This window comes from Sinocyclocheilus anshuiensis, unplaced genomic scaffold, assembly GCF_001515605.1.
Source record: "Sinocyclocheilus anshuiensis isolate Anshui unplaced genomic scaffold, SAMN03320099.WGS_v1.1 scaffold2322, whole genome shotgun sequence".
In the NCBI taxonomy this organism is placed as follows: domain Eukaryota; kingdom Metazoa; phylum Chordata; class Actinopteri; order Cypriniformes; family Cyprinidae; genus Sinocyclocheilus; species Sinocyclocheilus anshuiensis.
The window spans coordinates 350,364-365,888 of record NW_015556110.1 but is presented as its reverse complement, the minus strand read 5'-3'; the positions used below and the strand labels follow the sequence as shown (position 1 = coordinate 365,888).

Here is a 15,525-nt window from a genome sequence, read left to right as displayed (position 1 = left end):
GACATTATTAGAAATGAATTTGTGTGCGAATGAAGTCTCACAGACAACGAGGAGAGCTATGGATTTGGGACAACTACATTAAATTCTAGAAACGAATAACCATGCATAATACGGATTTCATTAAATGACATCTGATTACCCATTGATGTCATTAATCTGTAGTGGGAGCTTACAGAAAAAAAGTTAGGTTTAAGGTTTCCGTCTCGAAAAGGGCACAAGCACGACAAAAAATATTCACATTGAGGAAGCAACTCATATAGGTTCCATTGAAAGGTGCGATCAAAATGTCAGCTTATCATTTGGAAAAGCATCGTTTTTCTGTAAGAACACTGTTGGCGAGACACATAGACAGTTATACACAGCGGGAAATAATAACGTACAGTTTGCTACCAGAACATGCACTGGCCTGAAGAGAACGATTCTTGCGGTCTGCACTTTTTGCTATGCAAAAGTGAACTGTTTTTGCCATATTAGGGTTAATTGACAGAAATTTGTTAGGCAAGATATATTTCTAGGGGTGCCACATGCAGCGCTGGTGTTTAGCCACATTTAGTGGCTAGCATGCCCTTATGAACGTAATATTATTAATGGCTTGCTGGGTACAAATGGTACATAGTTGTGGTGCAAGAGCAAAGCCAAGTGGCCAGCTATCAGCCAGTAGGCACATCTGACACTATTCATGTGCCACGGCCCAGGAGCCAATCAGAAATGTAGGTGAGAGCGGGGACGGGTACATGCTGCCTCTAACTGGTGATCAGATGACATTACAACAGAGTCAGATTGGGAAAGAGTTACAGAGAGCGGCCATACTTAACAGAGTATTGCAACATTAAAAAAAAAATTGTGTGACAGCACATTGAGTATTGTATACATGTGTGTGCTGAACGAGAAACACAGATCAGAGTCCCTCAAACCCTGCTTGTATGTTTAATAAGGTTCTGAAGGAGGGTGGCAGAGGTCCTGTGAAGGAGATGGTGGAGGGGATAAATCCTCCTGACTCTGTGTGAAGCTGTAGAGTTCAGTGTGAGACTGGCAGGTCTGGGCGTCGGGTCTGGATGATTTTTGGTTTAGGGTTGTTATTTGGTTCCTCCTCCTCATCTGTGTCGCTGTCACAGACGTGGACCACCACGCTGGGCGTAGACTCTGTGCCTGCATGTAGCTCAAACTTCTCACCTGTATGTGTACAAGAGAAGAATCTGTCAGCTTGAGAGTTTCTCGCTAGTATATCGAATACCGATAATATTTTCACAGAGGTTTTGCTGGAGATATAAAATAAAGCAAAATTTGGAATATTACAGTGATTTGCAGTTATTGGACTCGTTATTTGGCCATTGTTTCACAGTTCTTCTGTTTTATATTTTCCGTTTTTAAAATTAGTTGGTTTTGAATTACAATGTGGCTTTGCAAGTCAAATTTGGTAAGTTTGATTAATTTCCTCTAATCAGTTCTAACTTTCAAAATGCCACTGAATTAAATCAAAACGGATTTGTTCACGAATACTTTTTTTTTATACATTAAAATGATTTTAGTAAGTTGGTAAGATTTTTGAAAGAAGTCTCTTATGTTCACCAAGGCTGTATTTATTTGATCAGAAATACAGTAAGAATAGTAAAATATTGTGAAATATTATTAGAGTGTAAAATGAATGCTTTCTATTTAAATATATCTTTAAATGTAATTTATTATTGTCATGGCAAAACTGAATTTTTGTTGAAAACTAATGTGCTGTTGTTGTGGAAACTGAAACATTTTTGGGGGGATTCTTCGATGAATAGAAAATTCATTTGCAGAAAGTGCATGAATAGAAGCAGCATTTGAAATATAAATTTTCAAAAACTTTTTGAACGTTAGTGTAGGTATAATATTGCTGTTCATTGTTATATTGGTGTGTATAAATGAAAATGATAAATTATAGCTAGAAAAAAGTATATTTTTACAGTATTTTTGCATCAAACTTTTTTATTCTAATTGGCTTGTACAGTTGCTTATACTGCATTATATTCAACGTCCTACGTTGAAGAAAATATGATTTTCAAATTTCCCATTAAATTATTTAAAAATACTGTATTAATTTCTCCTGCAATACTAAAAATCAGGCCTAGAGGGCACTCTCTCTCCAGAACTCAATGTGAGAAGAGTGAGGATATTTTAGGCTGGCTATAATTGCGGTTTGCCTGCAATGATCCATAGCATTACAAGCATTAAACTTATACACAGAATCCATTAGGGAACGGTGCTCTATATCCAGTGCTGAAAATCCCTATAACACTACCAGAATGGAAACCTAGAAATCCACAGAGCCTGTCAATCAGAGTGGTCTGGAGGGGTTTCCACACTTCAGGTAATTAAAACTAGAACTGCACACATTCACAAGAGATAAGCTGCTTTTCTACATCTCTTCATCCCTGTTGCACGAGGACCGGAAGACAGTAAATATTTGAAATGCGCTGGACGAATACACTGAATGTTTGCAGGATGGAACAGAGCAGGAAGCGGAATCAAAGTTTACCACTGTGCCGCATGAGTGTGCAGTGCATTGTGGTCACCCAGAGGATGCAGCACACTTTAAAGACCCTCTTATCTTATTTTTTTTTTCTGGAAGTCTCTGGCGTATGCTGTATTTCTTTTCGCTGGCCTAGTCCCATTTTTTCCTTGTGTTTTTATCCTATGCATTCATATTTTCTCACACAAGCAAACACGCACATCCAAACTTTTTATCTTCTCACTGTTTTGACCTAATTCCTCTATCAGTTATCATCTTATGTTTTATTAATGCAAAACGCACTCGTTCAAACAATTCCTCAGCTGTGTTCCTACAAATGTACTCCTCTTCTCCTGCATAGCCTCCTGAGGGCTCAGCCTCTCTCTGAAACCTGGGCATGACGTCAATGCTGCATACTGACGTCAAGGGTCAGACAGCCGAAGAGAGAAAGTGCGAGCAATCAAGCTCATTATGAAACCTTAAAGTCTTCCTAGACCATAAGAAACCTCACGAGAGGATAAAAACACAAGGTTGTGGAGTGTATGTGGTAATGTTACATAGCCCGCCTAGGGCTGGACAATAATTCAATATCAACGTCCAGCCCTAATATATATATATATATATATATATATATATATATGTTTTTTTTATTTTTTTATATATATATATTTATATAATTTGTAGATTTCATAGACTTGGCAAATTCTATTTCTGATAAATAGTGTTCATATCGATATCGGAATTATATCGTATCGACCGAAATTAAGAAATATATCGTGATATACATTTTGGGCATATCGTCCAGCCCTAAGCCCGCCTTAATAAAGCAGCAAAAGCCAGTCTTTATTAAAACAGCAGTGATCTCATTGGCATGCAGAGCACATCTCTCCAGCTCTCCTCCAATTCATAGGCGCTGCTCATCCAGAGCCATGCGTGTGTGCATGACAACCATGCACCACTGAAGACCCACCAGCTGAGAAGGAGAGGGGTGCTGAGCGAGTGAAAGGCCAGATGGATTTCGTCCGGTTAGTGTAGGTTCAGTGGGCCGGCACAGGGAAAATATGTGGGGTATTTTTAGAGCATTCTTTCGAAAGAGGGGCAAAACACTTCACTTCCCTTCATCCTTTTAAAGTCCTCCTCTCCAAAAACACAAATGACAATTTCTGCATTCCTTAGCAACCGTCCCAAAAATAAACCCCCTCTTCTGATTGAAAAAAAGTTAACCCTTTATGGTAAGAATGCCATACAAGCTGGAGCGTACAAGGGAACAGATCCAATCTGATAAGCACAGCTGCAGACTGAATAACAGCCAGTGAATGGATAATGACTCACGCAAATTGCTGTGTATTTGGTGTCAGCCATCTGCCACCGTGATTGAAAATACCCTCAAATAAATAGTAAAAAGTGAGGAGCTATGCTGTACAGTACTTTGATCCGTTGACATTATGCATGTTTCAAACCTCTGTAGTGGCACTATAACCTTACAGAGAGGCTGGATTTCCACTCATTTTAAAGAGCACTGCAAAATTGTGCAAAACTTTTACCTTTAGCTATTCACAGAGGCAGTACCCTCAAAGGCACACATTTGTAACTTATTTATCCATAAAGAATTAATACTAGTTGCAATTGCTAACATGAACAATAGTTTTTAGTCAGCATTTATTAAAGGGGACATAAATGTGTATTGGCAGTGTGTGTACACAACCACCCTATAATTATAAAAATCCATCCAGTGGTTTATTTAACATCCCCATAAATCATAACCTTTTTCTCAGATCAAGCCGTTCACAGATTCTTGGCAGAGTGATGTTGTTTTGGCAGGCCCCTCCCACGATTGTTGATTGACACTGGCATTTTAGCACAGACCCGCCCTGAGTGAGCTGTGAACAGTCCGCCATTGTTTCGAAGAATGTCTCCAAAGCGATTGAGGTGTTTTGTTGTTGGATGAAATAATTAGCAGTCGTTATTTACTCCTGACATCTGAGCCCAGTGAAGACCCAGTGGATCACTTTTGTTTTTGAAGGGAATGCATTCGTGATTCACCTACAGAAGAAGTGAGTATAAGTTTTTTTTATGAATCTTTGCAAAATGCCTTTCCTAATAATGTGCTAGTTAGCAAGTTCCGCGGCTAAAGTTTACAGTCTCATGAGAACAGCTTGTCACCTCACGGAAGAGAGGGGCGGGGTGAGCAGAGGTCATTAGCATTTAAAGGGACATGCACTGAAACGGGTCGCTGTGAACAGAGCTGTTTTTGACAGGGTAAAAAGGGTGTTGTTTTACACTACCATTGAGAAATTTTAACTAAAGTATGTTATAGATTTTTCACGAAGACCCTAAAAAAATCATACCGACTTGAAGAAAATGGGCATCTGATGTCCCCTTTAATGTTACTTTCTACATATTATAATTGATTTGCACCATTTAATTTAATGATTATGAACAAACATGAATTAACAGTGAACATATTTGAAAATGGAGTCGGAAATCTCTTTTCCATTTATTTGATGAAAAATACTGTAAAACTGTTATATTGTAAATTATCCATTTGAAATAACTTTTTCATTCCTGTGAAAACTTGAAGAAAACTTGAAAACTTGTGCTGCTTAATATTTTTGTGGAAAATGTGATGCATTTTTTTCTTTTTTTTTGATGAACAGAAAGTTTAAAGGTGACATATGAAAATCTGACTTTTCCAGGTTTTAAAGGGGTCATATGATGCGATTTCAAGTTTTCCTTTCTCTTTGGAGTGTTACAAGCTGATTGTGCATAGATAAGATCCCTGAAGTTGCAAAGACTAAAGTCTCAAAACCAAAGAGATATTCTTTATCAAAGTTAAGACTCTGCCACGCCCCCCTAAAACGGCTCGTTCTATTTATATGCTATAATCAGGTCCCTGGTGCATCTAGCAACCAAGGAAACGTGAAAAAGATTAACCCAGTTACTTTGTTTTGGTAAGCCTTTTTCTGCAAGCGTCTGAGAAAACGAGCGCGTCAGATTTCGCTCCCTTGGTGACCTGGCAAAGGGATCTCATTATAATATTACCGCCCTTTGATCTGTAAGTTGATACCCATGGCACCGTCATTTGATTTCGCAAACAACAACGGTGTACCAGTTCTAATGCCATGGTGAAAGTTTTAGCAAAATATGCTAACTGTTCTGTCTTTGGCTGCACAGATGAGCACAGAACAATATTTAGAGTCTCAGCCTCAGAGGAGACAAGAGAGCAGTGGATATATTGATTTATTTATTGTATATTGCTGCTGCCACACAGATCTAAAATAAACATGCGATTTATTTCCAGGCTGTTTACCTTCACAGACATAACCGACTGTTTTTGTAGCTTGTGTGTTTTTAATGTAAACTTGTGTGTGAATGAGAACTTCGATTAGTACTCTGCTGTGACAGCCGCTTTCTGTACGTGTGCACTCAGAAAACCTTATATCAGAAGTTTAAACTAATATGGTTTAAAACGCATGATTTCAGTGCGAGCTCTATTCTGGAAAAGGGGGCGGGGAGCAGCAGCTCATTTGCATTTAAAGAGACAGGCCCGAAAAACAGCGTGTTTTTGCTTCCACTCAAAATAGGCATTTTCAAAATGATATTATAAATGATCTGTGGGGTATTTTGAGCTGAAACTTCACAGACACATTCTGGAGACACCAGAGACTTATATTACATATTGTAAAAAGGGGCATAATATGTCTCCTTTAAAGAAAAGCCTTTATTTGACATGGAAATCTTATCACATTGCTGTCACTTTTGATCAAATCAATGCAGCCTTTCTGAATAAAAGTAATAATTTCTTTAAAAAAAACTTGCTGACCCCAAACTTTTAAGGCCTTTCCACACTGAGCGTGAAAAAGTGAAACGAATATCGGACACGATGACGCGCTGGAATAAAACAATAGATTTCTATGGATGCTTCCACATAGACCGCGAACATTCGCGCACCAAAAATGCAAATGTTTTTTTTTTTTAACTAGTCCGACGAATCTTTTCAGTTTCGCAAAGCGAAATCACGGCCCGTCCAATAAGATTTTAGCAAGGATCACGTGACCGGAGCAGATGCTGTTGCACAAAAGGGTAAGAGTGGTGGCGCTTTTTCGAAAACCAGTGTAAACAAACATCGAAGAAGAGTATCCCGGATAAGAGAAGAGAGTGGAGGCTGAGTTCTTGTTATCGTTGGTATTTGAGAACAGATTTATTCTCACATGTTCTTTATACAGAATAGCTTTTCTATTAATTGTCCACTGAATTTTGTAATCACAGTAGAGCACCGTCCGTTTTCTTCCACTTTGCACGAGTGTTAGAGAATGCCCGAGAGTCAGAGCACGTTAACTCTTTTTCTACACATGAAATATGAAAGCAAATAGACTTATGATTATGAATATATATTTTCTGTATGTGTTTTGTATGCAGCTCATGGTATTTTTATAGCAATAAAGGATGTTTATGACAAATAATAGCAGTGTAGCATTATTAAACATACAAGGAGTGCATGGGTCTGCTTATTAATCAAAATCAACTATAGATCACAAGTTATTACAAGCACTCAATGATGGTTTAAAGTGGGTAAGCAAATACATTAATAATTACATACATTTTCAAGTGTAGCTTGATGCTAATTGTACTTCTAATTATATTTTAGGATGCAGCCTATTCTTGTAAGCATTATAGATAGTTTGTGTTTCTGGTGTATAACCAAACTTTATCTTAATTTAATGCTGTATATTGAGCAGCGGACAATGTTAAATCCATTTACGAGATACATATCTGAGGAAAAATGCATTGTTGGTCGGCGCCACCTAGCGTGCAGGCGTGAATTAGCAGAAGGCGAACAATCGTTTTGCGTTCGGTGTGAAAACACTGTTCGTCGGCGATTCGCCTCGCTTTTTCACATCGCGCTCAGTGTGGAAAGGCCTTTGAACAGTAGTGTAATAAAACCACAATTAATGCTGCCAGAAGTGTGATCTTCATTGTTAGATTGTCATTCTTAATGCATTATTTTATGTAATTTTTAAAAAATGATTACTGCTTTTATTATTTTTATATATTATTATTATTATATTTGTAGTGTTCTTAAAAGTATAAAATTAATATTTTTTAATTAATTTCTGCTACCTTTTAGCTCAGGGTAGTCTGTAGTGAAGGGTTTGGAACTGTTTGTGTTCTCAAAGAGCCATCTGTCATCGTGCAATCAGTGTTTTCCTGACATAATTTTCATGTGCTTCCAGAGTAACCAGTCACATGGCATTTACGGCACAGGTGATTATCTCAAAAATGTACATCAGAACTAAAACATACTTTTGGGGTCAAGTATTTTTAGGTGACAGTGGGGCACCTGACCCCTTTTTTTGAAGAAACTATTGTGCTTAACATAGTTTTCAACACATTTATGCAAAAAAGAGACATATAGCACATAGTTTGAGCTCTGAAATAAGCACAAGTATAAAGTGTAAGCTCTCTTAATGTATCAGATCAGGTTCACAGGTGTTCCCACCCATAGTTCTTGTGCTTTGTGTAGCTATAAGAACCCTCTCTGGGCCATGCACACCACACATGCTTGGCTCCAGGTCTGTTACCTAAGCGTCCACAGATGCAGCGGGAATATTTCATTAAGTGCTTTTGCTTTCTCAGGGTGAAGCGGCTAGGTATGCGCCTTGTAAACAGAGCAGGGAACAACAAATGCAGCCTCTCCGACACAAACGTGTGTATGGAAACACACGCTTAACAATGGAAAAAAGCTTCCTTCCACAACAATCACAATCATTATTGCCATCCGACAGCAGTCTAACGCAGTCGAGGTGCCTGGGCTGAATGGGCTGTTTGTTTAGCTTGCCACATGGTTCCACTTGAGTGCTGTTGATTGCTCACTAGTTTGTACTGTCTCCTCTGTTCTCTAATTGCCTTCAATTGCTATTAACATGCGCTGGCTTTTGTGACTGAAGCTCATCATGGGCAGACAAGGTCAAAACTGAAAGTTTAAGGCAATGAAACGTCAGAGCACAAAGCACATCTCAGATTAATTTAGGCTGCAATTCACTGAAGCGGCAAAATAGGTCTTGTTTCACAACTCTTATACATTCACTTGGTCTCAGTCAACTGGACAGGTATGTAAAATGAATACTGAAATTAGGGCTGGGCAATATATTGAATATTCATATTGAGATGATTTTGTTGGCAACAATGTTTTTCATGTCTTTTATTTGATTATTTAATTTGCTAAAGATTGATTCATTTGGCAAGCATGCTTTATCTTGCATCTCTGATTTAAACTTCACTAAATTTGAAATGTTCATAATTCTGAAATTCAAAAATGTTCAAGGAAGTCCCTGTGTGACATTTTTCTTGTATTTATATGTTTCAGCAAACATGTAACTAAATTATGTTAATTCCTAGTTGTTTTTTATGTTATTTAATGAAAGATACGTTTTAGGTCATCAGGTTGAAATTAAGCTTCCTCTCCATTTTAGAACAAAATGTTATAACATACATCTGTACTTTCCCACTGTGTCTACTGTAGCGACATAAAGCCTTGTTTAACTCGGTTCAGTGCTTCTCTTTCTTCATTTAGATTCCTCTGTCAGGCAATTAAGTGGTAATCAATAACAATAATGCAGTGATCTCTAAATTCACACTTAATTGACACTAAATTTAGTAGTTTAAGGACTTAAAGCAGAGGATTAATTGTTAAATGTGTCTCAAGATGCCAGCTTGATCTCTGGAGTGTGATCTCCCGTCCTGTAATTCAGTTCAGATTGATTTTATGCAAGCATACATAAGCAAACTCAATGTGACGTTTTATCCTCAGACAATTTATTTTTGATGTTGATTTCAGTTTGCAAATATGACCGAATCTAATGTGACAAGTGAATGTTGTTTAGTGTAGTTATTAGTCAAAAAGTCAACAGATTTGAATTTCTTAACATTTTTTAGCAGTAGCACTGGTATTGTGTCATGTAATGTCCTAAAAATCCATTCCTACCCAGCAAATGAAAGAGGTTGTTTCCATTAGCACAGAATTCATCACAAACACAAGCATTTTATCAGCACTATGTAATAAACAGAGATTAACAAATAAACAAATTGAAATCCATTCTTTCTAGTGCCAGTCTGTGGCTTCTCATTTCACCCTGAACATGTGTAAACACTCCTGGTTGACTGACCTCAGAACAGGCTGTGAAACCACAAGAGAAGTGAAGCGGCTTCATTGTCCCGCTCTGGGATTATGCAACTCTGAATGGCTCTCTTACACAACCTCCCAGCAGCCATTGAGGGGATATGGCCACTTGATACAAATCTAGCACTGCTGCTATGTGTAGTAGTAAGTGTTGTATGTGTCACTGTGATGTAAAACAGCATGATATGCAAGTTTTTTCCATCAAGCATGTTGTGGAATGGTGAGCTAAATCAAGCAAGCATTTTAGGTTTTGCTGGTTAGCATGAACATTTAGTTTCTGCAGAGGTCATCTTTCTTCACTGACATTCATTCAGATATAAATATGTAAATATAAATTATTTTACCACATATATTTTCCTTGTCTTTTGTTGGCTTGAGGCTCTGCATGTTCTTGAGGTGCTATCAGTGTTGTCATACATATGAATTGATTTAAATAATAATAATTAAATTCATTCATATTTTGATTTATGTTTGAATTCATGTATAAAATATTTATTAAATCATTCAAAACTATTTATTAATAATTAAAGTACAAAATTAAACTTATTTTAAATTAAAAGTACATTTTTAATTTAAATTCATTCATATGCTTGACAACAATACATAATTGTATTTTTGGTGCAAATTTGCAACTATCTGGACTCCCATTGTCAGTGCAATAAGTGTTTTTGTTATCGTTTTACTAAGGGACAAGTAAAAGTGATTTTTTTTCTTATGTTTTAAGTTGTGGTGAACCTGGGAATTTCTTAAGGACAAATTAGCTGTATTGGTCCAGGTGATATGTGACCTGGACTTAATACAATGAGTTATCATCTCATTGTCCTAGATCTGGTTGTGCCATCTGCATGTTAGCCTTGCATCTCACAATGACTCATATTATCACAGCTGTAAAAGCTTTTAACTATGTAAAGTATTTGTCTGAACAACAGAGTAAGCGTTGTAACACTCTGATAAGCTATGTCTAATTTGTTTACACATCACTTAACTCCATTACATAAATAATATAGGTTAAACTATCAGAGTTACGTTTCTTCATACTTCGTTAGAGAGAGCCAGACAGAGAGAGATTTAGAATTCAGCAGGATGTTTTCACAGGATTTTGAAATTAATCCCTTGGGGGTTTGATGGCTGAGAGTCCATAATGCCAAGCCCTGTTGCATAATTCAAATGTTCCTACTCCATAATCCCCAAACGCCTTTTACACTGTCAGCTAAAAATAGACCAAACAAATAGAGGGTGACATTCAATATTGACCTGGTTCCATAAGTGATGCACTGCCAACCGGAGCTTTTAGGCCTGGTTTCCCTGTGGCTAAGTACTGTCATATACTCGCATGCTCAACATGCTCTAAAGCTGCTCAATTGCAAAATGAGGCAAGATGGGCCGAATGTGCCGAGCAGCTGTTTAGATGGGAACACAAGACGATGATGCGTTTGCCAGGGCAGCAGATGGATCAGGCTGAGTGATATAATACAGACAAATTTAGATGCATTACGAGAAACCGCATGGCACTCTTATGGGTAAAAAAGTTTCTCAGATAGATTGTTTAGTCTAAACCAGCTGTGAAAGTAACTGACAATCACAATGTGTTTGGCTTGAATTTGGAAAAAAAACAGTCCCGCAGATAAAGGCTGATGGATTCAGAGCAATTCTGAGCTGATGGCTGGGATTGTCAAGTATTATTGGAAATCGGCAGAGAGCAGAAATTCAGTCTGCGTTGTTTATACAAGGTCACTGGCATGGGCCTGTTGATACAGCTTTGACGGAGAAGAATGATATTCATGAGGCAAGAGTCAATGATGGCAGATCTGGCTGTGCTGATGCATTATACATGACTGATATTTTAAGAGCAAGTCTGTGGAAAACTCTCTCTGGCCTCTTCCATCTTAGCTAGGGATGTAACAATGCACGCCGAGCCGGTTGAAAATCGATAGAAATACACAATGGTAATTCAAAGTGCTTTACATAAAAGGAAGTAAAATAATCATAAAAGAATTAGGGATGCTCCGATCTGCCTTTTTCGCCTCCGATACCGATTCCGATACCTAGGGTTCAGTATTGGCCGATACCGATCCGATACCAGTGAAGTTTTTTTCCCTCATTTAAATAAATATAGAATTTATATATCTCTGTGTGTGGAAATGATAATCATTCTTTCACAATCTACTAGATACAGATTACTTCATTATAAAGAAAAATAAAATAAACAATAAATCTGAAAAAATATAGGCCTATGTATATTTATAATCTATGACAAAATGTATCAAACTAGGTTAGTGGATAATTCGGCAGCAAAAGTTATTCTAGAAAAATCCGTGCACAATAATTTAAAAAATCCAAACATTTAGTGAAAAAAACTATATTTTGTGGGGAACAAATAAAAGTGTTGCACTAAATATGGTAAAATGTTACACATTGCTATTTGTATTATTATAAAATCCATTCATTAAAAACATGAGTGTATTTATATATAAGTATATACTATAAAATTAAAATACATATCTTTTAAACGTATAGCATATTTTTTAATAAGGCAACAACATATGATAGATACGATAGGACAAAACAAATACAGTGCAGCACGAACTGTTTTTATACAGTCTATGAGCACGAAGCGCTTACAATGTGCGCATCCGGGGTGCAGAATGATACGCTTGAAGCCTGAAGCAACCTGGCGTCACAGTCTGCACACCGGATGCGCACATTGTACGCGCTTCGTGTTAAAAACTGCAAAGCACAAAGGGAAGAGAAATTGATGCGTAGTGTAACCCTTGGTATTTCTAACTGACTCGATCCTAATGATCTGAGTAGTCTGTTAGGTTTATATTCAGTGAGTATATCTGCAATGTATTTAGGTCCTAGGCCATTGAGTGATTTATAAACGAGTAAAAGTACTTTAAAATCAATCCTAAATATAACTGGAAGCCAGTGTAAGGACCTGAGGACTGGTGATATGCTCAGATTTTCTGGTTCTACTCAGAATCCTGGCAGCAGCATTCTGGATGAGCAGCAGCTGTCTAATAGTCTACTTGGGAAGGCCGGTGAGGAGACCATTACAATAGTCCACACTGCTGGTGATAAAGGCATGAAAAAGTTTCTCCAAGTCTTGACTGGATGTTTTTTAGATGATAGTATGCTGATTTAGTTATTGCTTTGACATGACTACTGAAACTAAGGTCTGTCTCCAGAATCACACCAAGATTCTTGACTTGATTTTTAGTTGTTTGACCCCCTACAGTCAAGGTATGCATTAACCTTGAGAACTTCATCTTTGTTTCCAAAACTTCAGTTTTCTTCTTGTTTAACTGAAGAAAGTTCTGGCACATCCAACTATTAATTTCATCAATGCATTGGCAGAGGGAGTCAATGGGGCTGTAGTCATTTGGCGATGAGGCTAGGTAAATCTGGTTATCATCAGCATAGCTGTGATAGGCAGTTTGGTTCTTTCTCATTATTTGACTTAGTGGGAGCATATACAGGCTAAACAAGAGCGGTGCAAGAATTGAGCCTTGTGGGACTCCGCATGTCATGGACGTCCACTTAGACTTGCTCTCCTATACTCATATAATAACCTCTCCCTTCTAAGTATGACCTGAACCATTTGAGTACCATCCCACAAAGCCAGACCCAGTCTTCCAGTCTCTCTAGAAGTATGTTATGATCGATTGTGTCAAACGTAGCACTAAGATCTAGTAGTACTAGCACTGATATTTTGCCAGAATCAGAATTAAAGCGAATATCATTTATTATCTTAATGAGCGCTGTCTCTGTGCTGTGATGCGGTCGGAAACCAGATTGAAAATTGTCCAGGTATCCATTTGAGTTTAAGTAGTTGTTCAGCTTATTAAAAACTACCTTTTCAATAATCTTGCCTATAAAAGGAAGATTTGATATTGGTCTATAGTTGCTCAATATGGTGTTATCAAGATCTTTTTCAGAAGGAGCTTAACAACTGCAGTTTTCAGGGAGGAAATGTCCCAGAAAGAAGTGAGGCGTTCACCACTTCTAAGAGATCTGCTTCTAAACAGTTAAGCACACTTTTGAAAAAAGATGTGGGAAGTGTGTCAAGATAGCAGGTTGACGATTTAAGGTGCTGTATTATTTCTTCCAAAATTTTGCCATCAATTGCTTCAAAAACAGACATAGTAACTTATTTTTGAAATTGCGGTCAAATCTGACCTCTGCATAACTTGAGGATGTGCCAATCACCTTTCTGATATTATTGATCTTCTTAGAAAAGAAGGAAGCAAACTCATTGCATTTGCTGTTGGAGAGCATTTCACTGGGAATCTGACTTGAGGGGTTTGTCAGTCTCTCAACAGTAGCAAAAAAAAGTGCGAGTGTTGTTTAAGCTACTGTTTATAAGGTTTGAGAAGAAGGTCTGTTTAGCTGTGGCTAGTTCCACATTGAAAGCATGAAGGCTGTTTTTATAGATGCTATAGTGAATTTCAGGTTTCGTCTTATGCCACATCCGCTCAGCTTTTCTGCATTGCCTTTTCATACTCTGTACTGCTGTTGATTTTCTCCAAGGTGATTTTTGTCTGCCAATCTTCTTACTGACTTTTACAGGAGCAGTATCATCAATAACATTCTTAACCTTTGAGTTAAAGGAATCAAGGAGAAGATCAACGGAGTCTGCAGAAATGCTTGGTGTTAAAGATATAGCCTTCATAAATAGCACACTAGTGTTCTCGTTAATGCATCTCTTTCTGACAGAGACAGATCTAGATTCAGTGGTAGCAGAGATCAATATATCAAAGAAAATAGAGAAGTAATCAGATAGTGCTACATCCTTAACAATGGATGAAATGTTTAGACCTCTACAGATGAGTAGACCTCTAGAGTGTGTCCACGACTGTGTGTGGGTCCATGCACATGCCGAATCAGGTCAAAAGTGTTTAAAACAGTTATAATTTCTTTTGTAGTTTTGATTTCTGCTAAAGTCAGAACATTCTGTTTTTGCTTCAAATTTTTTTTCTTCAATATTTTTGCTGGAAAAACATGAATTCTCATTAATTAATTCTAATAAACTCATTAAGAAGTCACTTTTACAGTGTAGCATGTGCAAAAGATGAATTAATTTATACAACTTGAAATGTGTAGAAATTAACATTTAGTAGGATTGATAAATCCTTTAAAAATATTTGTTAGTTCATATTACCTATTAATTATTTAATGTTAACATTGAGAAGCTTTTTGTAAAATGTCTCCTGTATTAATTGGCTTATTGGACAACACCATGATGGTTATATCATAAAATTATCATCTGCTATCATAGTACCACCACAATGTGTTTTTGTTCCGTAAGGGTACAATAGCGGTGGACAATGGAAAGACAAGGACAAAGATGATTTATGGCTAACCTAACTGCAGAGTTACATAATATTATGGAAGAACTGTCATCATCTGTAATTTAATACATAACAAAAAACAAAAAAACTGTTAATTGGGAACTGGAGATACCCAGAATCACTGAAAAGGTCACCCAACGGTGCTTTGTAATGTGCTTATTTGCTCCAAGATGGCTGAGCTGTTCCCATGAGGGCCAGGGCACTCACAGGCCCACTGTATGAAAGTGTGTGTGGTCCATACCAAACATAGCCCCCCGTCTGCCCTGTCAAACACCCAGATAAACAGAAGCTTCTACACGGCCGCTTTAATCAAAACACATTACAGCTCCAGAAGCACTGACTACAATAACTGCTCATCAGGGCACAGTGGGAGTCGCCCACACACACATACACACCCCTGAAGGTCAGCCGAAGAAGAGCGCGCATTGATTAGGAGCAGGATGGTGGACGTAATCACCTGCAGTGCAGCAAAGAAGATAATTCAAGACAATGGCTAACCAAGTGAGTAATGG

At 37.6% G+C, this 15,525-nt stretch overlaps 1 protein-coding gene across 2 annotated transcripts in view; it reads right to left on the bottom strand.

The window, feature by feature from the left end:
• Positions 1–1,006: 1,006 nt before the first annotated feature.
• rcan2 (regulator of calcineurin 2) overlaps positions 1,007–15,525 on the bottom strand; it is a 76,449-nt gene continuing 61,930 nt past the window's right edge. For both annotated transcript variants that reach the window (XM_016470741.1, XM_016470742.1), the window contains one exon: positions 1,007–1,173. In XM_016470741.1, coding sequence (XP_016326227.1) covers positions 1,019–1,173 — 155 coding nt within the window. In that variant the 3' untranslated portion in view covers positions 1,007–1,018. The remainder of the gene's footprint in view (positions 1,174–15,525) is intronic.